The sequence below is a fragment of the Myxine glutinosa genome, chromosome 11, assembly GCF_964187855.1.
Source record: "Myxine glutinosa chromosome 11, kmMyxGlut1.1, whole genome shotgun sequence".
NCBI lineage: Eukaryota > Metazoa > Chordata > Myxini > Myxiniformes > Myxinidae > Myxine > Myxine glutinosa.
In genome coordinates this window covers 95,246,675-95,272,759 of record NC_136271.1, presented here as the reverse complement: position 1 = coordinate 95,272,759, position 26,085 = coordinate 95,246,675, and the positions used below count along the sequence as shown (strand labels likewise).

General features: G+C 55.6%; 1 protein-coding gene across 1 annotated transcript in view; it reads left to right on the top strand.

Moving 5' to 3' along the window:
• LOC137414544 (uncharacterized) overlaps positions 1–26,085 on the top strand; it is a 198,733-nt gene that overhangs the window by 135,300 nt on the left and 37,348 nt on the right. Inside the window, exons 16-21 of the mRNA XM_078786296.1 lie at positions 15,662–15,710; positions 19,207–19,251; positions 20,394–20,486; positions 20,757–20,849; positions 21,286–21,420; positions 23,696–23,761. Coding sequence (XP_078642422.1) covers positions 15,662–15,710; positions 19,207–19,251; positions 20,394–20,486; positions 20,757–20,849; positions 21,286–21,420; positions 23,696–23,761 — 481 coding nt within the window. The remainder of the gene's footprint in view (positions 1–15,661; positions 15,711–19,206; positions 19,252–20,393; positions 20,487–20,756; positions 20,850–21,285; positions 21,421–23,695; positions 23,762–26,085) is intronic.

The following is a 26,085-nucleotide window of genomic DNA, read 5'->3' as shown; positions in this document are numbered from 1 at the left end:
CTCTCATGACCTCCCCACCACCTCTCTCATGACTTCCCCACCACCTCTCTCATGACTTCCCCACCACCTCTCTCATGACCTCCCCACCACCTCTCTCATGACCTCCCCACCACCTCTCTCATGGCCTCCCCACCACCTCTCATGACCTCCCCACCACCTCTCATGACCCCCTCCACCTCTCATGACCTCCCCACCACCCCTCATGACCTCCCCACCACCCCTCTCATGACCTCCCCACCACCTCTCTCATGACCTCCCCACCACCTCTCTCATGACCTTCCCACCACCTCTCTCATGACCTTCCCACCACCTCTCTCATGACCTTCCCACCACCTCTCTCATGACCTTCCCACCACATCTCTCATGACCTTCCCACCACCTCTCTCATGACCTTCCCACCACCTCTCTCATGACCTTCCCACCACCTCTCTGATGACCTTCCCACCACCTCTCTCATGACCTTTCCACCACCTCTCTCATGACCTCCCCACCACCTCTCTCATGACCTCCCCACCACCTCTCTCATGACCTCCCCACCACCTCTCTCATGACCTCCCCACCACCTCTCTCATGACCTCCCCACCACGTCTCTCATGACCTCCCCCCACCTCTCTCATGACCTCCCCACCACCTCTCTCATGACCTCCCCACCACCTCTCTCATGACCTCCCCACCACCTCTCTCATGACCTCCCCACCACCTCTCTCATGACCCCCCCCCAAACCACCTCTCCCATGACCCCCCCCAAACCACCTCTCTCAAGACCTCCCCACCACCTCTCTCATGACCTCCCCACCACCTCTCTCATGACTTCCCCACCACCTCTCTCATGACTTCCCCACCACCTCTCTCATGACTTCCCCACCACCTCTCTCATGACTTCCCCACCACCTCTCATGACCCCCGCCCCCACCTCTCATGACCTTCCCACCACCCCTCTCATGACCTCCCCGCCACCTCTCTCATGACCTCCCCGCCACCTCTCTCATGACCTCCCCGCCACCTCTCTCATGACCTCCCCGCCACCTCTCTCATGACCTCCCCGCCACCTCTCTCATGACCTCCCCGCCACCTCTGTCATGACCTCCCCGCCACCTCTCTCATGACCTCCCCGCCACCTCTGTCATGACCTCCCCGCCACCTCTCTCATGACCTCCCCGCCACCTCTCTCATGACCTCCCCGCCACCTCTCTCATGACCTCCCCGCCACCTCTGTCATGACCTCCCCGCCACCTCTCTCATGACCTCCCCGCCACCTCTGTCATGACCTCCCCGCCACCTCTCATGACCTCCCCGCCACCTCTCTCATGACCTCCCCGCCACCTCTCTCATGACCTCCCCGCCACCTCTCTCATGACCTCCCCGCCACCTCTCTCATGACCTCCCCGCCACCTCTCTCATGACCTCCCCGCCACCTCTCTCATGACCTCCCCGCCACCTCTCTCATGACCCTCCCCGCCACCTCTCTCATGACCTCCCCGCCACCTCTCTCATGACCCTCCCCGCCACCTCTCTCATGACCCTCCCCGCCACCTCTCTCATGACCCTCCCCGCCACCTCTCTCATGACCCTCCCCGCCACCTCTCTCATGACCCTCCCCGCCACCTCTCTCATGACCCTCCCCGCCACCTCTCTCATGACCCTCCCCGCCACCTCTCTCATGACCCTCCCCGCCACCTCTCTCATGACCCTCCCCGCCACCTCTCTCATGACCCTCCCCGCCACCTCTCTCATGACCCTCCCCGCCACCTCTCTCATGACCCTCCCCGCCACCTCTCTCATGACCCTCCCCGCCACCTCTCTCATGACCCTCCCCGCCACCTCTCTCATGACCCTCCCCGCCACCTCTCTCATGACCCTCCCCGCCACCTCTCTCATGACCCTCCCCGCCACCTCTCATGACCCTCCCCGCCACCTCTCTCATGACCCTCCCCGCCACCTCTCTCATGACCCTCCCCGCCACCTCTCTCATGACCCGCCCCGCCACCTCTCTCATGACCCTCCCCGCCACCTCTCTCATGACCCTCCCCGCCACCTCTCTCATGACCCTCCCCGCCACCTCTCTCATGACCCTCCCCGCCACCTCTTTCATGACCCTCCCCGCCACCTCTCTCATGACCCTCCCCGCCACCTCTCTCATGACCCTCCCGCCACCTCTCTCATGACCCTCCCCGCCACCTCTCTCATGACCCTCCCCGCCACCTCTCTCATGACCCTCCCCGCCACCTCTCTCATGACCCTCCCCGCCACCTCTCTCATGACCCTCCCCGCCACCCCTCTCATCACCCTCCCCGCCACCCCTCTCATGACCCTCCCCGCCACCCCTCTCATGACCCTCCCCGCCACCTCTCTCATGACCCTCCCCGCCACCTCTCTCATGACCCTCCCCGCCACCTCTCTCATGACCCTCCCCGCCACCTCTCTCATGACCCTCCCCGCCACCTCTCTCATGACCCTCCCCGCCACCTCTCTCATGACCCTCCCCGCCACCTCTCTCATGACCCTCCCCGCCACCTCTCTCATGACCCTCCCCGCCACCTCTCTCATGACCCTCCCCGCCACCTCTCTCATGACCCTCCCCGCCACCTCTCTCATGACCCTCCCCGCCACCTCTCTCATGACCCTCCCCGCCACCTCTCTCATGACCCTCCCCGCCACCTCTCTCATGACCCTCCCCGCCACCTCTCTCATGACCCTCCCCGCCACCTCTCTCATGACCCTCCCCGCCACCTCTCTCATGACCCTCCCCGCCACCTCTCTCATGACCCTCCCCGCCACCTCTTTCATGACCCTCCCCGCCACCTCTCTCATGACCCTCCCCGCCACCTCTCTCATGACCCTCCCGCCACCTCTCTCATGACCCTCCCCGCCACCTCTCTCATGACCCTCCCCGCCACCTCTCTCATGACCCTCCCCGCCACCTCTCTCATGACCCTCCCCGCCACCTCTCTCATGACCCTCCCCGCCACCCCTCTCATCACCCTCCCCGCCACCCCTCTCATGACCCTCCCCGCCACCCCTCTCATGACCCTCCCCGCCACCCCTCTCATGACCCTCCCCGCCACCCCTCTCATGACCTCCCCGCCACCCCTCTAATGACCTCCCCGCCACCGCTCTCATGACCTCCCCGCCACCGCTCTCATGACCTCCCCGCCACCGCTCTCATGACCTCCCCGCCACCTCTCACATGACCTCCCCGCCACCTCTCACATGACCTCCCCGCCACCTCTCATGACCTCCCCGCCACCTCTCATGACCTCCCCACCACCTCTCATGACCTCCCCACCACCTCTCATGCCCTCCCCACCACCTCTCATCCCCTCCCCACCACCTCTCATGCCCTCCCCACCACCTCTCATGCCCTCCCCACCACCTCTCCCTCTCCCATGACCTCCCCACCACCTCTCCCTTTCCCATGACCTCCCCACCACCTCTCCCTCTCCCATGACCTCCCCACCACCTCTCCCTCTCCCATGACCTCCCCACCACCTCTCCCTCTCCCATGACCTCCCCACCACCTCTCCCTCTCCCATGACCTCTCCACCACCTCTCTCATGACCTCCCCACCACCTCTCTCATGACTTCCCCACCACCTCTCTCATGACTTCCCCACCACCTCTCTCATGACCTCCCCACCACCTCTTGCATTACCTCCCCACCACCTCTCATGACATCCCCACCCCCTCTCTCATGACCTCCCCACCACCTCTCCTGACATCCCCACCACCTCTCCTGACCTCCCCATCACCTCTCATGACCTCCCCATCACCTCTCTCATGACCACCCCACCACCTCTCTCATGACCTCCCCACCACCTCTCTCATGACCTCCCCACCACCTCTCTCATGACCTCCCCACCACCTCTTTCATGACCTCCCCACCATCTCTTTCATGACCTACCCACCACCTCTTTCATGACCTCCCCACCACCTCTCTCATGACCCTCCCCACCACCTCTCTCATGACCTCCCCACCACCTCTTTCATGACCTCCCCACCACCTCTCTCATGACCTCCCCACCACCTCTCTCATGACCTCCCCACCACCTCTCTCATGACCTCCCCACCACCTCTCATGGCCTCCCCACCACCTCTCTCATGACCTCCCCACCACCTCTCTCATGACCTCCCCACCACCTCTCACATGTCCCCCCCCAAACCACCTCTCACATGACCCCCTCCAAACCACCTCTCTCATGCCCTCCCCACCACCTCTCTCATGGCCTCCCCACCACCCCTCTCATGACCTCCCCACCACCCCTCTCATGACCTCCCCACCACCTCTCTCATGACCTCCCCACCACCTCTCATGACCTTCCCACCACCTCTCTCATGACCTTCCCACCACCTCTCTCATGACCTTCCCACCACCTCTCTCATGACCTTCCCACCACCTCTCTCATGACCTTCCCACCACCTCTCTCATGACCTTCCCACCACCTCTCTCATGACCTTCCCACCACCTCTCTCATGACCTTCCCACCACCTCTCTCATGACCTTCCCACCACCTCTCTCATGACCTTCCCACCACCTCTCTCATGACCTTCCCACCACCTCTCTCATGACCTTCCCACCACCTCTCATGACCTTCCCACCACCTCTCTCATGACCTTCCCACCACCTCTCTCATGACCTCCCCACCACCTCTCTCTTGACCTTCCCACCACCTCTCATGACCTTCCCACCACCTCTCTCATGACCTTCCCACCACCTCTCTCATGACCTTCCCACCACCTCTCTCATGACCTTCCCACCACCTCTCTCATGACCTCCCCACCACCTCTTTCATGACCTCCCCACTCTGACTCTCCCCACCAACTCTTTCATGACTCTCCCCACCACCTCTCATGACCTCCCCACCGCCTCTCTCATGACCCCCCCCTAAACCACCTCTCTCATGGCCCCCCCCTAAACCACCTCTCTCATGGCCTCCCCACCACCTCTCATGACCTCCCCACCACCTCTCATGACCCCCCCCACCTCTCATGACCTCCCCACCACCCCTCTCATGACCTCCCCACCACCTCTCTCATGACCTCCCCACCTCCTCTCTCATGACCTCCCCACCACCTCTCTCATGACCTCCCCACCACCTCTCTCATGACCTCCCCACCACCTCTCTCATGACCTCCCCACCATGTCTCTCATGACCTCCCCACCATGTCTCTCATGACCTCCCCACCATGTCTCTCATGACCTCCCCACCATGTCTCTCATGACCTCCCCACCATGTCTCTCATGACCTCCCCACCACCTCTCTCATGACCTTCCCACCACCTCTCTCATGACCTTCCCACCACCTCTCTCATGACCTCCCCACCACCTCTCTCATGACCTCCCCACCACCTCTCTCATGACCTCCCCACCACCTCTCTCATGACCTCCCCACCACCTCTCATGACCTCCCCACCACCTCTCTCATGACCTCCCCACCACCTCTCTCATGACCTCCCCACCACCTCTCTCATGACCTCCCCACCACCTCTCTCATGACCTCCCCACCACCTCTCTCATGACCTCCCCACCACCTCTCTCATGACCTCCCCACCACCTCTCTCATGACCTCCCCACCACCTCTCACATGTCCCCCCCCCCAAACCACCTCTCACATGACCCCCTCCAAACCACCTCTCTCATGACCTCCCCACCACCTCTCTCATGACCTCCCCACCACCTCTCTCATGACCTCCCCACCACCTCTCTCATGACTTCCCCACCACCTCTCTCATGACTTCCCCACCACCTCTCTCATGACTTCCCCACCACCTCTCTCATGACCTCCCCACCACCTCTCTCATGACCTCCCCACCACCTCTCTCATGACCTCCCCACCACCTCTCTCATGGCCTCCCCACCACCTCTCATGACCTCCCCACCACCTCTCATGACCCCCCCCCACCTCTCATGACCTCCCCACCACCCCTCATGACCTCCCCACCACCCCTCTCATGACCTCCCCACCACCTCTCTCATGACCTCCCCACCACCTCTCTCATGACCTCCCCACCACCTCTCTCATGACCTTCCCACCACCTCTCTCATGACCTTCCCACCACCTCTCTCATGACCTTCCCACCACATCTCTCATGACCTTCCCACCACCTCTCTCATGACCTTCCCACCACCTCTCTGATGACCTTCCCACCACCTCTCTCATGACCTTTCCACCACCTCTCTCATGACCTCCCCACCACCTCTCTCATGACCTCCCCACCACCTCTCTCATGACCTCCCCACCACCTCTCTCATGACCTCCCCACCACCTCCCCACCACCTCTCTCATGACCTCCCCACCACGTCTCTCATGACCTCCCCACCACCTCTCTCATGACCTCCCCACCACCTCTCTCATGACCTCCCCACCACGTCTCTCATGACCTCCCCACCACCTCTCTCATGACCTCCCCACCACCTCTCTCATGACCCCCCCCCAAACCACCTCTCCCATGACCCCCCCCAAACCACCTCTCTCAAGACCTCCCCACCACCTCTCTCATGACCTCCCCACCACCTCTCTCATGACTTCCCCACCACCTCTCTCATGACTTCCCCACCACCTCTCTCATGACTTCCCCACCACCTCTCTCATGACTTCCCCTCCACCTCTCATGACCCCCGCCCCCACCTCTAATGACCTTCCCACCACCCCTCTCATGACCTCCCCGCCACCCCTCTCATGACCTCCCCGCCACCTCTCTCATGACCTCCCCGCCACCTCTCTCATGACCTCCCCGCCACCTCTCTCATGACCTCCCCGCCACCTCTGTCATGACCTCCCCGCCACCTCTCTCATGACCTCCCCGCCACCTCTCTCATGACCTCCGCCACCTCTCTCATGACCTCCCCGCCACCTCCCTCATGACCTCCCCGCCACCTCTCTCATGACCTCCCCGCCACCTCTCTCATGACCTCCCCGCCACCTCTCTCATGACCTCCCCGCCACCTCTCTCATGACCTCCCCGCCACCTCTCTCATGACCTCCCCGCCACCTCTCTCATGACCCTTCCCGCCACCTCTCTCATGACCCTCCCCGCCACCTCTCTCATGACCCTCCCCGCCACCTCTCTCATGACCCTCCCCGCCACCTCTCTCATGACCCTCCCCGCCACCTCTCTCATGACCCTCCCCGCCACCTCTCTCATGACCCTCCCCGCCACCTCTCTCATGACCCTCCCCGCCACCTCTCTCATGACCCTCCCCGCCACCTCTCTCATGACCCTCCCCGCCACCTCTCTCATGACCCTCCCCGCCACCTCTCTCATGACCCTCCCCGCCACCTCTCTCATGACCCTCCCCGCCACCTCTCTCATGACCCTCCCCGCCACCTCTCTCATGACCCTCCCCGCCACCTCTCTCATGACCCTCCCCGCCACCTCTCCCATGACCCTCCCCGCCACCTCTCCCATGACCCTCCCCGCCACCTCTCTCATGACCCTCCCCGCCACCTCTCTCATGACCCTCCCCGCCACCTCTCTCATGACCCTCCCCGCCACCTCTCTCATGACCCTCCCCGCCACCTCTCTCATGACCCTCCCCGCCACCTCTCTCATGACCCTCCCCGCCACCTCTCTCATGACCCTCCCGCCACCTCTCTCATGACCCTCACCGCCACCTCTCTCATGACCCTCCCCGCCACCTCTCATGACCCTCCCCGCCACCTCTCTCATGACCCTCCCCGCCACCTCTCTCATGACCCTCCCCGCCACCTCTCTCATGACCCTCCCCGCCACCCCTCTCATGACCCTCCCCGCCACCCCTCTCATGACCCTCCCCGCCCCCCCTCTCATGACCCTCCCCGCCACCCCTCTCATGACCCTCCCCGCCACCCCTCTCATGACCTCCCCGCCACCCCTCTCATGACCTCCCCGCCACCCCTCTCATGACCTCCCCGCCACCGCTCTCATGACCTCCCCGCCACCGCTCTCATGACCTCCCCGCCACCGCTCTCATGACCTCCCCGCCACCTCTCACATGACCTCCCCGCCACCTCTCACATGACCTCCCCGCCACCTCTCATGACCTCCCCGCCACCTCTCATGACCTCCCCGCCACCTCTCATGACCTCCCCACCACCTCTCATGACCTCCCCACCACCTCTCATGCCCTCCCCACCACCTCTCATGCCCTCCCCACCACCTCTCATGCCCTCCCCACCACCTCTCATGCCCTCCCCACCACCTCTCCCTCTCCCATGACCTCCCCACCACCTCTCCCACTCCCATGACCTCCCCACCACCTCTCCCTCTCCCATGACCTCCCCACCACCTCTCCCTCTCCCATGACCTCTCCACCACCTCTCTCATGACCTCCCCACCACCTCTCTCATGACTTCCCCACCACCTCTCTCATGATCTCCCCACCACCTCTTGCATGACCTCCCCACCACCTCTCATGACATCCCCACCCCCTCTCTCATGACCTCCCCACCACCTCTCCTGACATCCCCACCACCTCTCCTGACCTCCCCACCACCTCTCCTGACCTCCCCATCACCTCTCATGACCTCCCCATCACCTCTCTCATGACCACCCCACCACCTCTCTCATGACCTCCCCACCACCTCTCTCATGACCTCCCCACCACCTCTTTCATGACCTCCCCACCATCTCTTTCATGACCTACCCACCACCTCTTTCATGACCTCCCCACCACCTCTCTCATGACCCTCCCCACCACCTCTCTCATGACCTCCCCACCACCTCTTTCATGACCTCCCCACCACCTCTCTCATGACCTCCCCACCACCTCTCTCATGACCTCCCCACCACCTCTCTCATGACCTCCCCACCACCTCTCATGGCCTCCCCACCACCTCTCTCATGACCTCCCCACCACCTCTCTCATGACCTCCCCACCACCTCTCACATGTCCCCCCCCAAACCACCTCTCACATGACCCCCTCCAAACCACCTCTCTCATGCCCTCCCCACCACCTCTCTCATGGCCTCCCCACCACCTCTCATGACCTCCCCACCACCTCTCATGACCCCCCCCCACCTCTCATGACCTCCCCACCACCCCTCTCATGACCTCCCCACCACCCCTCTCATGACCTCCCCACCACCTCTCTCATGACCTCCCCACCACCTCTCTCATGACCTCCCCACCACCTCTCTCATGACCTCCCCACCACCTCTCATGACCTTCCCACCACCTCTCTCATGACCTTCCCACCACCTCTCTCATGACCTTCCCACCACCTCTCTCATGACCTTCCCACCACCTCTCTCATGACCTTCCCACCACCTCTCTCATGACCTTCCCACCACCTCTCTCATGACCTTCCCACCACCTCTCATGACCTTCCCACCACCTCATGACCTTCCCACCACCTCTCTCATGACCTTCCCACCACCTCTCTCATGACCTTCCCACCACCTCTCTCATGACCTCCCCACCACCTCTCTCATGACCTCCCCACCACCTCTCTCATGACCTTCCCACCACCTCTCTCATGACCTTCCCACCACCTCTCTCATGACCTTCCCACCACCTCTCTCATGACCTTCCCACCACCTCTCTCATGACCTCCCCACCACCTCTTTCATGACCTCCCCACTCTGACTCTCCCCACCACCTCTTTCATGACTCTCCCCACCACCTCTCATGACCTCCCCACCGCCTCTCTCATGACCCCCCCCTAAACCACCTCTCTCATGGCCTCCCCACCACCTCTCATGACCTCCCCACCACCTCTCATGACCCCCCCCCCACCTCTCATGACCTCCCCACCACCCCTCTCATGACCTCCCCACCACCTCTCTCATGACCTCCCCACCACCTCTCTCATGACCTCCCCACCACCTCTCTCATGACCTCCCCACCACCTCTCTCATGACCTCCCCACCACCTCTCTCATGACCTCCCCACCACCTCTCTCATGACCTCCCCACCATGTCTCTCATGACCTCCCCACCACGTCTCTCATGACCTCCCCACCATGTCTCTCATGACCTCCCCACCATGTCTCTCATGACCTCCCCACCACCTCTCTCATGACCTTCCCACCACCTCTCTCATGACCTTCCCACCACCTCTCTCATGACCTTCCCACCACCTCTCATGACCTTCCCACCACCTCTCTCATGACCTCCCCACCACCTCTCTCATGACCTCCCCACCACCTCTCTCATGACCTCCCCACCACCTCTCATGACCTCCCCACCACCTCTCTCATGACCTCCCCACCACCTCTCTCATGACCTCCCCACCACCTCTCTCATGACCTCCCCACCACCTCTCTCATGACCTCCCCACCACCTCTCTCATGACCTCCCCACCACCTCTCTCATGACCTCCCCACCACCTCTCTCATGACCTCCCCACCACCTCTCTCATGACCTCCCCACCACCTCTCTCATGACCTCCCCACCACCTCTCACATGTCCCCCCCCCCCCAAACCACCTCTCACATGACCCCCTCCAAACCCCCTCTCTCATGACCTCCCCACCACCTCTCTCATGACCTCCCCACCACCTCTCTCATGACCTCCCCACCACCTCTCTCATGACCTCCCCACCACCTCTCTCATGACTTCCCCACCACCTCTCTCATGACTTCCCCACCACCTCTCTCATGACCTCCCCACCACCTCTCTCATGACCTCCCCACCACCTCTCTCATGACCTCCCCACCACCTCTCTCATGGCCTCCCCACCACCTCTCATGACCTCCCCACCACCTCTCATGACCCCCCCACCTCTCATGACCTCCCCACCACCCCTCATGACCTCCCCACCACCCCTCTCATGACCTCCCCACCACCTCTCTCATGACCTCCCCACCACCTCTCTCATGACCTTCCCACCACCTCTCTCATGACCTTCCCACCACCTCTCTCATGACCTTCCCACCACCTCTCTCATGACCTTCCCACCACATCTCTCATGACCTTCCCACCACCTCTCTCATGACCTTCCCACCACCTCTCTCATGACCTTCCCACCACCTCTCTGATGACCTTCCCACCACCTCTCTCATGACCTTTCCACCACCTCTCTCATGACCTCCCCACCACCTCTCTCATGACCTCCCCACCACCTCTCTCATGACCTCCCCACCACCTCTCTCATGACCTCCCCACCACCTCTCTCATGACCTCCCCACCACCTCTCTCATGACCTCCCCACCACCTCTCTCATGACCTCCCCACCACCTCTCTCATGACCTCCCCACCACGTCTCTCATGACCTCCCCACCACCTCTCTCATGACCTCCCCACCACCTCTCTCATGACCTCCCCACCACCTCTCTCATGACCTCCCCACCACCTCTCTCATGACCTCCCCACCACCTCTCTCATGACCCCCCCCCAAACCACCTCTCCCATGACCCCCCCCAAACCACCTCTCTCAAGACCTCCCCACCACCTCTCTCATGACTTCCCCACCACCTCTCTCATGACTTCCCCACCACCTCTCTCATGACTTCCCCACCACCTCTCTCATGACTTCCCCACCACCTCTCATGACCCCCGCCCCCACCTCTCATGACCTTCCCACCACCCCTCTCATGACCTCCCCACCACCCCTCTCATGACCTCCCCACCACCCCTCTCATGACCTCCCCACCACCCCTCTCATGACCTCCCCACCAACCCTCTCATGACCTCCCCACCACTGCTCTCATGACCTCCCCACCACCCCTCTCATGACCTCCCCACCACCCCTCTCATGACCTCCCCACCAACCCTCTCATGACCTCCCCGCCACCCCTCTCATGACCTCCCCGCCACCCCTCATGACCTCCCCGCCACCTCTCTCATGACCTCCCCGCCACCTCTCTCATGACCTCCCCGCCACCTCTCTCATGACCTCCCCGCCACCTCTCTCATGACCTCCCGGCCACCTCTCTCATGACCTCCCCGCCACCTCTCTCATGACCTCCCCGCCACCTCTCTCATGACCTCCCCGCCACCTCTCTCATGACCTCCCCGCCACCTCTCTCATGACCTCCCCGCCACCTCTCTCATGACCTCCCCGCCACCTCTCTCATGACCTCCCCGCCACCTCTCATGACCTCCCCGCCACCTCTCTCATGACCTCCCCGCCACCTCTCTCATGACCTCCCCGCCACCTCTCTCATGACCCTTCCCGCCACCTCTCTCATGACCCTCCCCGCCACCTCTCTCATGACCCTCCCCGCCACCTCTCTCATGACCCTCCCCGCCACCTCTCTCATGACCCTCCCCGCCACCTCTCTCATGACCCTCCCCGCCACCTCTCATGACCCTCCCCGCCACCTCTCTCATGACCCTCCCCGCCACCTCTCTCATGACCCTCCCCGCCACCTCTCTCATGACCTCCCCGCCACCTCTCTCATGACCTCCCCGCCACCTCTCTCATGACCTCCCCGCCACCTCTCTCATGACCTCCCCGCCACCTCTCTCATGACCTCCCGGCCACCTCTCTCATGACCTCCCGGCCACCTCTCTCATGACCTCCCCGCCACCTCTCTCATGACCTCCCCGCCACCTCTCTCATGACCTCCCCGCCACCTCTCATGACCTCCCCGCCACCTCTCTCATGACCTCCCCGCCACCTCTCTCATGACCTCCCCGCCACCTCTCTCATGACCTCCCCGCCACCTCTCTCATGACCTCCCCGCCACCTCTCTCATGACCCTCCCCGCCACCTCTCTCATGACCCTTCCCGCCACCTCTCTCATGACCCTCCCCGCCACCTCTCTCATGACCCTCCCCGCCACCTCTCTCATGACCCTCCCCGCCACCTCTCTCATGACCCTCCCCGCCACCTCTCATGACCCTCCCCGCCACCTCTCTCATGACCCTCCCCGCCACCTCTCTCATGACCCTCCCCGCCACCTCTCTCATGACCCTCCGCGCCACCTCTCTCATGACCCTCCCCGCCACCTCTCTCATGACCCTCCCCGCCACCTCTCTCATGACCCTCCCCGCCACCTCTCTCATGACCCTCCCCGCCACCTCTCTCATGACCCTCCCCGCCACCTCTCTCATGACCCTCCCCGCCACCTCTCTCATGACCCTCCCCGCCACCTCTCTCATGACCCTCCCCGCCACCTCTCTCATGACCCTCCCCGCCTCCTCTCTCATGACCCTCCCCGCCACCCCTCTCATGACCCTCCCCGCCACCCCTCTCATGACCCTCCCCGCCACCCCTCTCATGACCTCCCCGCCACCCCTCTCATGACCTCCCCGCCACCCCTCTCATGACCTCCCCGCCACCGCTCTCATGACCTCCCCGCCACCGCTCTCATGACCTCCCCGCCACCGCTCTCATGACCTCCCCGCCACCGCTCTCATGACCTCCCCGCCACCTCTCACATGACCTCCCCGCCACCTCTCACATGACCCTCCCCGCCACCTCTCTCATGACCCTCCCCGCCTCCTCTCTCATGACCCTCCCCGCCACCCCTCTCATGACCCTCCCCGCCACCCCTCTCATGACCCTCCCCGCCACCCCTCTCATGACCTCCCCGCCACCCCTCTCATGACCTCCCCGCCACCGCTCTCATGACCTCCCCGCCACCGCTCTCATGACCTCCCCGCCACCGCTCTCATGACCTCCCCGCCACCGCTCTCATGACCTCCCCGCCACCGCTCTCATGACCTCCCCGCCACCTCTCACATGACCTCCCCGCCACCTCTCACATGACCTCCCCGCCACCTCTCATGACCTCCCCGCCACCTCTCATGACCTCCCAGCCACCTCTCATGCCCTCCCCGCCACCTCTCATGCCCTCCGCACCACCTCTCATGCCCTCCGCACCACCTCTCATGCCCTCCCCACCACCTCTCCCTCTCCCATGACCTCCCCACCACCTCTCCCTCTCCCATGACCTCCCCACCACCTCTCCCTCTCCCATGACCTCCCCACCACCTCTCCCTCTCCCATGACCTCCCCACCACCTCTCTCATGACCTCCCCACCACCTCTCTCATGACTTCCCCACCACCTCTCTCATGACTTCCCCACCACCTCTCTCATGACCTCCCCACCACCTCTCGCATGACCTCCCCACCACCTCTCATGACCTCCCCACCCCCTCTCTCATGACCTCCCCACCACCTCTCCTGACCTCTCCACCACCTCTCCTGACCTCCCCACCACCTCTCCTGACCTCCCCACCACCTCTCCTGACCTCCCCACCACCTCTCCTGACCTCCCCATCACCTCTCATGACCTCCCCATCACCTCTCTCATGACCACCCCACCACCTCTCTCATGACCTCCCCACCACCTCTTTCATGACCTCCCCACCATCTCTTTCATGACCTCCCCACCACCTCTTTCATGACCTCCCCACCACCTCTCTCATGACCCTCCCCACCACCTCTCTCATGACCTCCCCACCACCTCTCTCATGACCTCCCCACCACCTCTTTCATGACCTCCCCACCACCTCTCTCATGACCTCCCCACCACCTCTCTCATGACCTCCCCACCACCTCTCTCATGACCTCCCCACCACCTCTCTCATGACCTCCCCACCACCTCTCATGACCTCCCCACCACCTCTCTCATGACCTCCCCACCACCTCTCTCATGACCTCCCCACCACCTCTCTCATGACGTCCACACCACCTCTCTCATGACGTCCACACCACCTCTCTCATGACGTCCACACCACGTCTCTCATGACGTCCACACCACCTCTGTCATGCCCTCCCCACCACCTCTCTCATGCCCTCCCCACCACCTCTGTCATGCCCTCCCCACCACCTCTCTCATGCCCTCCCCACCACCTCTCTCATGCCCTCCCCACCACCTCTCTCATGCCCTCCCCACCACCTCTCTCATGCCCTCCCCACCACCTCTCTCATGCCCTCCCCACCACCTCTCTCATGCCCTCCCCACCACCTCTCTCATGACCTCCCCACCCTCTCTCTCATGACCTCCCTACCACCTCTCTCATGACGTCCCCACCACCTCTCTCATGACGTCCACACCACCTCTCTCATGACGTCCACACCACCTCTCTCATTCCCTCCCCACCACCTCTGTCATGCCCTCCCCACCACCTCTCTCATGCCCTCCCCACCACCTCTCTCATGCCCTCCCCACCACCTCTCTCATGCCCTCCCCACCACCTCTCTCATGCCCTCCCCACCACCTCTCTCATGCCCTCCCCACCACCTCTCTCATGCCCTCCCCACCACCTCTCTCATGACCTCCCCATCCTCTCTCTCATGACCTCTCTGCCACCTCTCTCATGACCTCCCCACCACCTCTCTCATGACCTCCCCACCCTCTCTCTCATGACCTCCCTACCACCTCTCTCATGACCTCCCCACCACCTCTCTCATGACCTCCCCACCTATTTTCTCCTATTTTCTGTTTCTTTTATTTCAGTGCAGTACTTTTCATGCTGTACAAGGGTAACCTTTTAGCTCTTGAACTGTTCAGAAATGGTCATGTGCCCTCTCACCCTGCAGAGAGCAGTGGGAATAACAATAACATATTGACACCATTTATTTAATTTCCTGTCTTTATCTCTACTTATCAAACTAACAACATTATCTGTCAATCGTTTTTTGTAGCAATTCATTCATTTAACCATATATCTATTTAGCTTTATTCGATCGGAGTTGAGATGATATATTGTGGTTTTATTTTGTCAGATATGGAGAGGAAACTGACACTTTCTAACTAATTATTCTGTTTTGGTGATGCCTTTTCAGAACTATATTTCACAGCAAGGGCAAGAATGGAAAGGGAATTCCCGTTCAGGTGAGTTTTCTGCTCTTGATACTAAATTGGTACAAACAAGGCAATATTTTGTACCCAACTGTACCAGAAGACTCTTCCATTTGTCTTGTATCCACTCTCGGTATTTTTCATCATCACCCTTGGTTTTCGGTGTTCTCCAAAAGGCAATCTCATGATTTTGGTCGGTTGAGTTGTTTTGCTTGTTTATTATTTAAGACTTTGGTGAATAACTCAAAATTCTATGAAGCTGAAGATTTTGCATCTTCCAAGCAAAAGGGTTTTCCTTCAAACATGAAGGAATATTCAGCAGAAGAAAAAGAAAACTGCGCATAAGTGTTCAGTGAAGCAATGCTCAAAGGATGTTTGTGTGACGATATCTCAGGGATGTGAAGTCTTCGAAGATGAAACCTCGTAAATTTTGCTCACAATAACACTTTGTGTGAACTTTGAGTTTGTTTGTTTTTTTGTTTTTTTTTTGGATACAAGATCGAGGCTCGTGTAAGAGTTAAGAAGTTATTGAACTATCTGTCAATTGAACATTGAGCTACACAATGCCGGTGGTCTCTCTGTCGTGATCCGCCACCTCATTTCTGACCTTGCACCCTCTGCTCTCTCCATGTCCCGACTCCCCTTTCCCCCTTTAATATCCAACCAACCCCAATCACTGCTCACCTCCACTCATTCGTTCCTCTTCTTCGCCCACATGTAGAAACTAACTTCTTCATTCGCTTCAATCTTGTCCTTCCCTTCAAGTCTTCAATCTCGACAACTGTTCACCACCACATCAAATCATTCCCCATCCAAAACCATGATATTTTCTACCCCCACTCACCATCTCTAAGTCCACCTCTTTCCAAGTTTCCAGTTTTTCCTTCCCGAGAGTTTGTTTCTCTATCTTGTCCACCCCGTGAGTCCTCCTCTCTTGTCATTCTTCCCCACATCCCTTATTTCTCCAAGTCTCCCTCTATGTTGTCCCTGTTCCCTACTGCTGGTGTGTTTCCCCCCCTCTATTCTTCCTGTGCATTTGTTTTGTTCTGTCCTGAGCAATTATATGTTCCAGCTCCAATACGGGCCTCAACATTGCATTCAAAAAGCCTGTGAAAAGAAGTTGTTCCCATGTTTCATCTTCTCAGCACATTATCTCCACAACGATCAATCAAATAAACCTGAAATTTGCTGCTGTTTGGAGTAATTTGTAATTCTTAACTGTCAGTATCATCACATGACAATCAACAAGCGATTCCTTTCCGAAGTTGGTGTGTGTTCCATGTCATGGGAATACAAAATCATAGAAAGCTGGGAATTTTGTATCCACCTTCTTACTAAAGTCCAAAATATTAAGTTAATTCAGGATACAACAAACAACAACAGGCATTTTAAGGCCATTTTCCCTGCTAGAGCGGGGGTCCCCATGACGATCTTCTCCATCTTGCCCTATTTTCTGCATCTCTCCTTGTTAACCCCCTTGCCCGCATTTCTTCTTCCACCATCTTCAACCAAGTCTTTCTCAGTCTTCCCCGACCTCTACTTCCTTCTACATTCATTTCCATCACTCTTCTCAACCAGTCACTTTCATCCTTCCTCAACACATGACCAATCCATCTCAACCTGTTCCTCTTCACAGCATCAATCCCAGGCTCTATTCCCATCATCTTTCGGAATTCATCATTTGTCTTTCTCTCTCTCAACGATACTCCGCACATCCACCGAACCATTCGCATTTCCACCCTTTCCAGCCTTCGTTGCTGCTCTACGTTCATTACCCATGTCTCGCTCCGGGAAATCATAACACTTCTCACACATGCAGCATACACCTTTCCCTTCAGCTTCAACGACACTCCCCTCCTCGTCAGCACGCCACTCAGTTCCCGAAACTTCTTCCATGTACATCTCACTCGAGCAACCGTTGCCGAGTCTGATCCACCTTCTCCATTCAGCATGTCTCCAAGGTAGCAAAATGTTTTCACACCGTCCAGCTTCACGCCGTCTCCAAGATCCAACTAAACATGTTTTTTTGTTTTTGTTTTTTTTTTGTATACAAGATCGAGGCTCGTGAAAGAGCGAACATTAATCACACAGAAAGACAAACCGACACATAAAACATATAACATCGGGAGCGGTAGACAAGATGGGGAGAGAGGGGGAAGGACACAAACACAACATTTGAGAGCAGGGACCGAGAGACATGGAGACATCGAGAGATCTGAGAGAGGGCGAGGGCTTTGGGGGGGGGGGGGGGCATGGGAAGGGGGCGGTGGGAGAGGTATAAAACATATGGACACTGCCAGGACTTCCAGGAAAGAAGTTGGAATTTCAAACAAGATGGATCTGGGGTGAATTAGCGGGGGTAGAAAAGATCAAGGTTTTGGATGGGGGAAGATAAGAGATGGTGGTGAACAGCTGTTTTAAAGACCTGGAGGGAGGAGTGGGATTGAAGGGAGTGAAGGAGTTTGTTCCAGAGGCGGGAGAAAAGAGGAATGAAAGAGCGAAGGTGAGCAGAGAGCCGAGATTTCGGCAGTTTAACCATCAGAGGGTTGCTGGCAGATCTTGTGCGACCTGTAGGAATATTTGGGGGACAGAGCACAGAGAGAGCTGGGGGTGCAAGGCCGGAGAGGAGTCGGTAGAAGACTGAAAGACCACCTACCTGTCTGCGGTGAGTGAGTGAAAGGCCCTCAGAAATAGCTTCATCACGGGAGATTCCAATAATTCTGAAAGCTTTGGTTTCAACAGCGTGAAGCCGAGCTAGGTGTGAGGCAGGAGCACCGGCCCATTGGGGAGAACAGTATTCCATTGAGCTGCGGATGAAAGCCTTGTATGTGGTGAGGAGCTCAGGTGTGCTGAGGAAGGACTTCGCACGACGGAGGATGCGCAGTCGGCGACTGGCTTTGGAGGCCAGCTTGGAAATGTGGTTTTCCCAAGAAAGGTCATGGCAGATAGTGAGACCCAAAAGCAGCTTTCCTGCCAAGGATTTCCTCCATCTGCAGCTCCCTCTGTGCACACCTTACATTTGAATGTAGCTGCCACACTAGTTAATGACCCTCTCAGACCACTACATTTTTGATGAACCCACTCAGCGCACATTTAACATTGAATGGAGTTCACTCCGACACCCTTCCTGCACACAGCACATGGCCACTTCCCAGTTCTTTCCACCTCACCACATGCTTTACCACTTGCCATCACCTTCGTCTTTCCGATATTCACCTTCAGACCTTTTGTCTCCATACATTCCTTCCACTTGTTCATCTTTTCCTTCAGTCCATCCATACTTTCCGCAATCAACACCAGATCATCTGCATACAACAACTCCCATGGTAAACCCTCCTTTACGTTCTGAGCCAGCACCTCCATCACAGCTACAAATAGTAGTGGACTTAGTACCGACCGCTGATGCACTCCCACCTTCACCTCAAACTCACCACTGTTCCCGTCCTTCGTCCTTACAGCTGTGTAAGAGCTGTGTAACCTTACAGCTGTGTAACCTTTTATGACCTTTCTGTTGTTGTTTCTCTTTCAGGATTCTGGGTTTGTCCCACTATCAGAACAGGGAATCCTCATGGAGGTAAGCTTCCATCATTGGTTCATGAAGGTGTGATTCCTTTAACTTGTTTGATTCCTTGTGAAGGTTGTTTGTTTTTGTATATCTTGGTGCATTTGCATTTCTTTTCCAAACTAGTTTTGTCTCGAGGTGAAACAAGATACAACACGAGTGATGATTTGTTTGCCTTTTGTCTCGTTATGGATTTGGAAAGAACACCAGTTAGGATAATGCATTATTTTATGTGTTTCTGGAACAATAGAGCATATTAGTTTGTGAATTTATTGTTGGAGGGTAGAGATGTTAAGTAACATCGAGGTAAATGCCAGACCCAATCACCAGACACTTTGGTGAAATGGTTGTAGACAGACCCATCCGCTCTGAGTCTGTGAAGTCGGAGGTTGGAATCCCGGCCGAGTCATACCAAACACTTGAAAAATGGCACGTGCTGCTTTCTTGTTTGATGTTATAGTGGATAAAGCATGGGCAACCAACCATATGTGAGCAACCATTGCACAGGTTTGATGGGCCTAACGGGAGTGCGGCAATTAAATTTGGAGTAACAGGGAAGGGTCGTCATTTTGCTGTTCTCCCAGTCACGTGATTGATCAGCTGTCAGGCTTTGCAGTTTGAGTGGATACAATTGATGCTTTCAACAGCTTCTCACCATCGTGACTTGCAAAGTTCATCCAATCGGGATTTTGACTGATGCGACATCAGAGGCTTCCTTTTCGTTAGGTGCATCGATAAAGGCATCATGGAGCTTTTCGCACTCGAGAACCCAGCCTGGTATGGATGTTGCGTGGCAGCCACGGGGAATTATGGACTTGGAGGCCTCACTGATCCCATCACAAAAATATAGATATGCCTCCTTGATGTTGAGGGAGTCTGGGGCAGGAAGTGTGGCCACATTGTCATCTGTCATTCCCTGTAGTCCACCTTGTGGAAATCCCCTCTCTTTGCTGGAAGGGAGTGCGTTGGGTCCAATAGATGGGCTTCTTTCGTGAGGAGCGGACTGTGGTGAGAGTGTGGAAAGCGATCTAAAAAAAATAAATAGATACTTTGATTATCAAACCGAGCAATCAGTAATTTACCGAAGCACTCGTGGGCCATAATGTTTGTCATGAGCATATTGTACATATAACTTTATTCTGCTGCCCTCGCAGGTAATATACCATGTCATGCGAAATGCTCAAGCGCTAAGCGGGCTCCATGTCCTGTCTGATGCTCCATACATCTCCGTGGACGAAGTGCTGAAGGTTAGTCCATCGGATGACTTTAAAGCTATCGACTCCATTTTGTTTCACAATTTCATTTCACTCACACTTCCCTTTTCAAACAAAGGCCGAGTAATACTGATTTTTAGAACCTACAACAAAGTGATGAGAATGTGGCCACAACTCGTTAATGATTTGGAAAGCTAACGATTCCCGGAAGTTCCCGGAAGCCGGTGTTTGTTTTTATTTTTTGAGGATACCTTTCGAATGAAAACCTTTTGTTCCTTCCCTTCTCTTTTCTGATTTGTACAGTCCACATTGTGCATCAGAGATTATTGCTATGCAAGATGGAAAGGAATGACAGATCCTCCCAAGGTGGAAATCGAAGTGTCAACTAGTGCTCCAGTGAGAACATTTTCTTCCACTTTCGATCTGCAACTCACACACACAAACATTGCTTTGTCTATTTGGCGTGCTGAGAGCCCAGATTCAAATCGAATGAATGGATATGTGCATTCTGTGATGATGTCAATGAATTCGTTCAAATGTACACCGACGTCTCCTGATGTCCTTGTCCTGCACGTCATTTTTGTAAAATGAATGCTGAAGTAACATTTCAAGGAAATACAAAGAGGAATTTTGGACCCAGATGCAGTGAGAAGTTAAAGATTTAGTTTCTTGTGGAGGATTTGAAACATTTCATTGACTAGCCGTGAGAAATATAGCTTGATTTTGTCGTAGTCGCTCAGCTCAACTTTGTCGTAGACGAGCTGAAAAAAAAGAGGTTGTTTCCTCCTGCCCATGGTATCTTTTATAATTCTGTCATGTCTGTTTCTCACAGGTGATTGATCTTCTCCTTGCAACAGCTTTCTTTGCATTTGATCATTTGACAACCGATGATGCATTTGAAGTTTTCCAGTATCCAAGGATTGCTTGCCCAACACAGCCCAACATTCTGGCGTTTTACCCCAGGAATGTGAGTAGATATGTGTGCACGTGTCCAAGCCTTAACTTTTTTTTTACCATTTGAGCTTTTATCATCAAATTTTTAACAAACCTTTCTTTTGGAACGAAATACCCGTGTGGCACCTGTGGGGATCCCATGGGAGTAGACGTGTATGACATTGAACATCTTGAGTTAGATGTGGCACATAGAGTTTTACAAAATAGCTTCTGTTAATTCATCAGATCCAGAAATGATGTCATCTCCACGATTTATTTACTTCTGATAACATGTGAATGCATGTGCATGTAAATGGGAAATAGTTTTTAATGCGTAATTACACCTAATGTAAAATGTGACTTCAACACCGAAATCTTCTCCCTTCCTGCTCCTCACCCTCTCATATCGCACACACTGCACAAGGGAGAGGATAGCACGCAGGGGGAGGTGACAACACGCAGGGGGGAGGTGACAACACGCAGGGGGGAGGTGACAACACGCAGGGGGGAGGTGACGGCACGCAGGGGGGAGGTGACGGCACGCAGGGGGGAGGTGACGGCACGCAGGGGGGAGGTGACGGCACGCAGGGGGGAGGTGACGGCACGCAGGGGGGAGGTGACGGCACGCAGGGGGGAGGTGACGGCACGCAGGGGGGAGGTGACGGCACGCAGGGGGGAGGTGACGGCACGCAGGGGGGAGGTGACGGCACGCAGGGGGGAGGTGACGGCACGCAGGGGGGAGGTGACGGCACGCAGGGGGGAGGTGACGGCACGCAGGGGGGAGGTGACGGCACGCAGGGGGAGCTGACGGCACGCAGGGGGAGCTGACGGCACGCATGGGGAGCTGACGGCACGCAGGGGGAGGTGATAGCGAGTGGGGGGTGATAGCGGGGGGGGAGGGGGAGGTGATCGCACGTAGGGGGTGGGGTGATCGCACGCAGGGGGTGAGGGGGTGATCGCACGCAAGGATCACACGCATTGACTAGCCGTGAGAAATATCGCTTGATAAAAATGACGTAATAGGATGGCATCGTCATTGGAACAGCCAGCATGGGATGGCATCATCATAGGATGGCATCCTCATTGGAACGAGCATGATGGGATTGTATCGCCATTGGAACGGGCAGCATTCGATAGCATCATCATAGGATGGTATCATCATTGGAACAGGTGGGATGGGATGACTGCCATTGGAACGGGTGGCATGGGATGACATCGTCATAGGATGGCATTGGCATTGGATCGAGCGTCATTCAATACCCGATGTAACTGCTCACAGTTAGAAGCGGCAGTTCTAGTTATTACCCTGCGCTCGCAAAGCGGAAGTTGATTGTTGATTGTTGATTCAAAGTCGATTTTTTTTTTTTTTTGTATACAGAATCGAGGCTCGTGAAAGAGCTAACATTCATTTCACAAACAAATCAAACAGACAAACAAAATATATAAAAAGAGGGAGCGGTAGACAAGATGGGGAGAGAAGGGGAAGCACACAAACACAACATTTGAGAGCAGGGACATCGGGAGATGTGTGGGAGAGAGAGGGCTTGGGGGGGAGGAGGCGGGGGGGGAGGAGGCGGGGGGGAAGAGGCGGGGGGGAGGAGGCGGGAGGGGGGCTGCGGGGGGGGTGGGAGAAGTATAAAACACAAGGACACCAAGGACTTCCAGGACAGAAGTTGGTATTTAAGTTGGAAGTTGGATCAAAGAAAAAAAAATGTTCAAAAACAGAAGAGTTGGCTCACAACAAGTTGACTGCGCAGGGTATGTATTCTATGAATACCATCTAGTTATTATCATCATTAGTCCAATATGCCATTAGTCCAATAGGTCATGTGGTACAGGCGCCATCTTGGAAAAATCTAAACATTTTGCACCTCCATATCTCCAAAACCGCCACATGCAAACAATTGAAACATGGCTCATTGTAAAGAACTCCATGTGGGGAATAGGTGTCGTTAACGATGACGTCATTGGTGCCACAATTATGTCATAATTCGACAGGGACAACGCCTCGTTTGATCAGTTTGAAATGTATTGGGCGTGATCTCTGCAATAATTATGTTAGAAAATATTAATTTATGATGTCATCGCTCACGTGGCCTGGTAGCCATATTGGATCAAAGAAAAAAAATGTTCAAAAACAGAAGAGTTGGGTCACACCAAGTTGACTGTGCATGGTAAGTATTCTATGAATACCATCTAGTTGTTATCATCATTAGTCCAATATGCATGCAATCATTGTTGAATCCAATTCCTTCAAACTTCAAACAGGAATGTTTGCATTCTAACACTGAATTCTGCTTTGTTTGCAGATTCAAAATTTAAAAAAGGTCATTAGAACTCTCTGTAGAATTCCATCACCGAAGAAAATGGCACAGGTATGTGATTTTGAAAGTTTTCCTGACTTGCTCAAGTTTGCTGGAACATTTTCAAAATGTTTGTTGTTATTTTTCATCCGTAATACACAACAGAGCCAGCAGAAAGCATCAAAGGAGCATGTGATGGTAGATAATGTTGCGTAGTATGCAGATAACATACAAGCCTGGTGTTGACTTAGCGGTTAGGGTCCCTGCTTGGGATCCTAGGATCCTGGGTTCGAATCCCGATCGATCGATGAATTAATGCCAGGGGGGTTGACTCAGCCTGTCATCCTTCTGAGGTCAGCAAATTGAGTACCAGCTTGCTGGGATGAATGATCATGGTGTGTACCCCGATTTAGAATAGGTACACCGTATCCCTGCGCATCGTAAGAGGCGACCAAGGGTTGGCGTCAGGAAGGGCATCCGGCCATAAAAACATTGCCTCAAACAGGGAACCATGATCGTCATGGGGCCCGCAAGGCTAACCCCCGCTCTAGCAGGAAAAATGGCCTTAAAACGATCATTCATTCATTCATTCATTCATTCATTCATTCAGTATGCAGATAACAGCAAGACTCTGTTGCTCAAATTCACGTTGTTTATGACTTGATAAAAGCAGCCGAACATTAAAAGTTGCAATGGTGATCGATCATCTTGTAAGAAGTTCGTAAGGTGTAAGAAGTCTTGTAAGGTGTAAGAAGTCTTGCAAGGTGTAAGAAGTCCGGAAGTGTTATGACTAACGCCCATACTGCCCTCAGCACAATCCCTCCCATCAAGGTTGAAGGATTGTCCATCATTAAACATCTTGTTATCAATGTTGCCAGTAAGAGAATTACCTTGATGAGAAAGATCAGGGGCTCTAACCCTGGTGCTACCTTTTGTACTCATCATAAACCTTGCAATTTCTTGCCACTCAATCTACTCGAGTTGTTACACTAACGGTCGCAACTCCTGCCAATGTGACTTTATATTTGTGGTACCATCCACGAGATAAGTTACAAAAAAGCGAAAGAACTTCATCCGTCCTATTTGTGTGACCACTATTTGTGTGCCCCCTACCCTTTGACTTGTCTGGCTTGTTTAACCCCTTTTGATAAATTGAACAAATTAGTGATTTTTCACAGACAGGCTCATTACGCACCTTCCGAAAGGCTTCATTCACAACCTCCAAGAGGCTTTATCCTCGAGGCTGGTTCCTGGACCATGTCTGTGGTGTTACGTGCTCCTCCCCAAACCCCGGTCACGGTGTACCTCCGAGCCCTGAGAGGAGTCACGGCAGAAAGATGTGTTATTCTGTGTGTCAAAGATCAATGGTGAAACCACACCAATTGTTACCAACAAACAAGTATTGTATTAAGGTCACACAAGAATAACAGTACAATAATAATATTAATCAGTTGTACCACCAATATATCATTCCTATGATGGTACCATCAGTTTGGTACAAGATAACTCGCTGAGCTCCAAGTGAGCGAAAAGAACATTTCCAATGTCTCTGTCCCAGCTTCAAACCAAAATCGATCCATGCTCCAGTGATCGTCAGAACAATGTTGTATCGAGACCAGAATCCCACTCGGTTGACAGTCACACTGCCAAAGATAGGCAAAAGTGTCCTCAATAGACGACTGGGAAATCACACCTTCGGGTATGGATGTTCAACGGCTCCCCACACGGCGAACCGCAGATTCCCACTCGAAATCCACGTTACACACACACACCAGGTTAACATCTGGATGCGGTGAAATGGTTGAAGCGAGGTGAAAAACCTGGAGCGATGCGAAATCAAGCGCGAGGCAAAATGGCCAACGGTCCATTCTCGAGATGTCACGGCACTCCAATGATTCTCTTCAGAATCAACCGCAAAACCTGTCACGCAGGTTTATCTGTCACAGCGAAAACAACTCTGTCGCAGGTATCCCTTTCCCAGGAAACCCCAAAGTTCGCTAGTGACTCCCGTTCGCCAACGTTTGCTCCAAACCTCAACGCAGCTCGGATCCTTTTCCGACCTCACTTGCTCCGCCTCTTTTTTTCCTCTTCTTCTTTTCTCTTCGTCGTCCGGTTCCCGATCCGGTTTCCGGTTTCTTTTTAAAACACTAACTTCTTTTACCTTTTGAAAACAGTAATCTCTATTTCACTTAAACGATAACAACAACAGTACATGCAACCAAAAATGTTTACAGTGGATGAGAACCACAACAACGGAAGTGACAAATCCATAACAGTGGTCTATTTCTGTATCACAGTTCCTTGCTATTTCTGGGTCCGAAGACAAAAAATGATGACCCACTTGAATACTGAGTATTCATTTTCAAACACTTGAATACATCGCCAACTGTTTCAAT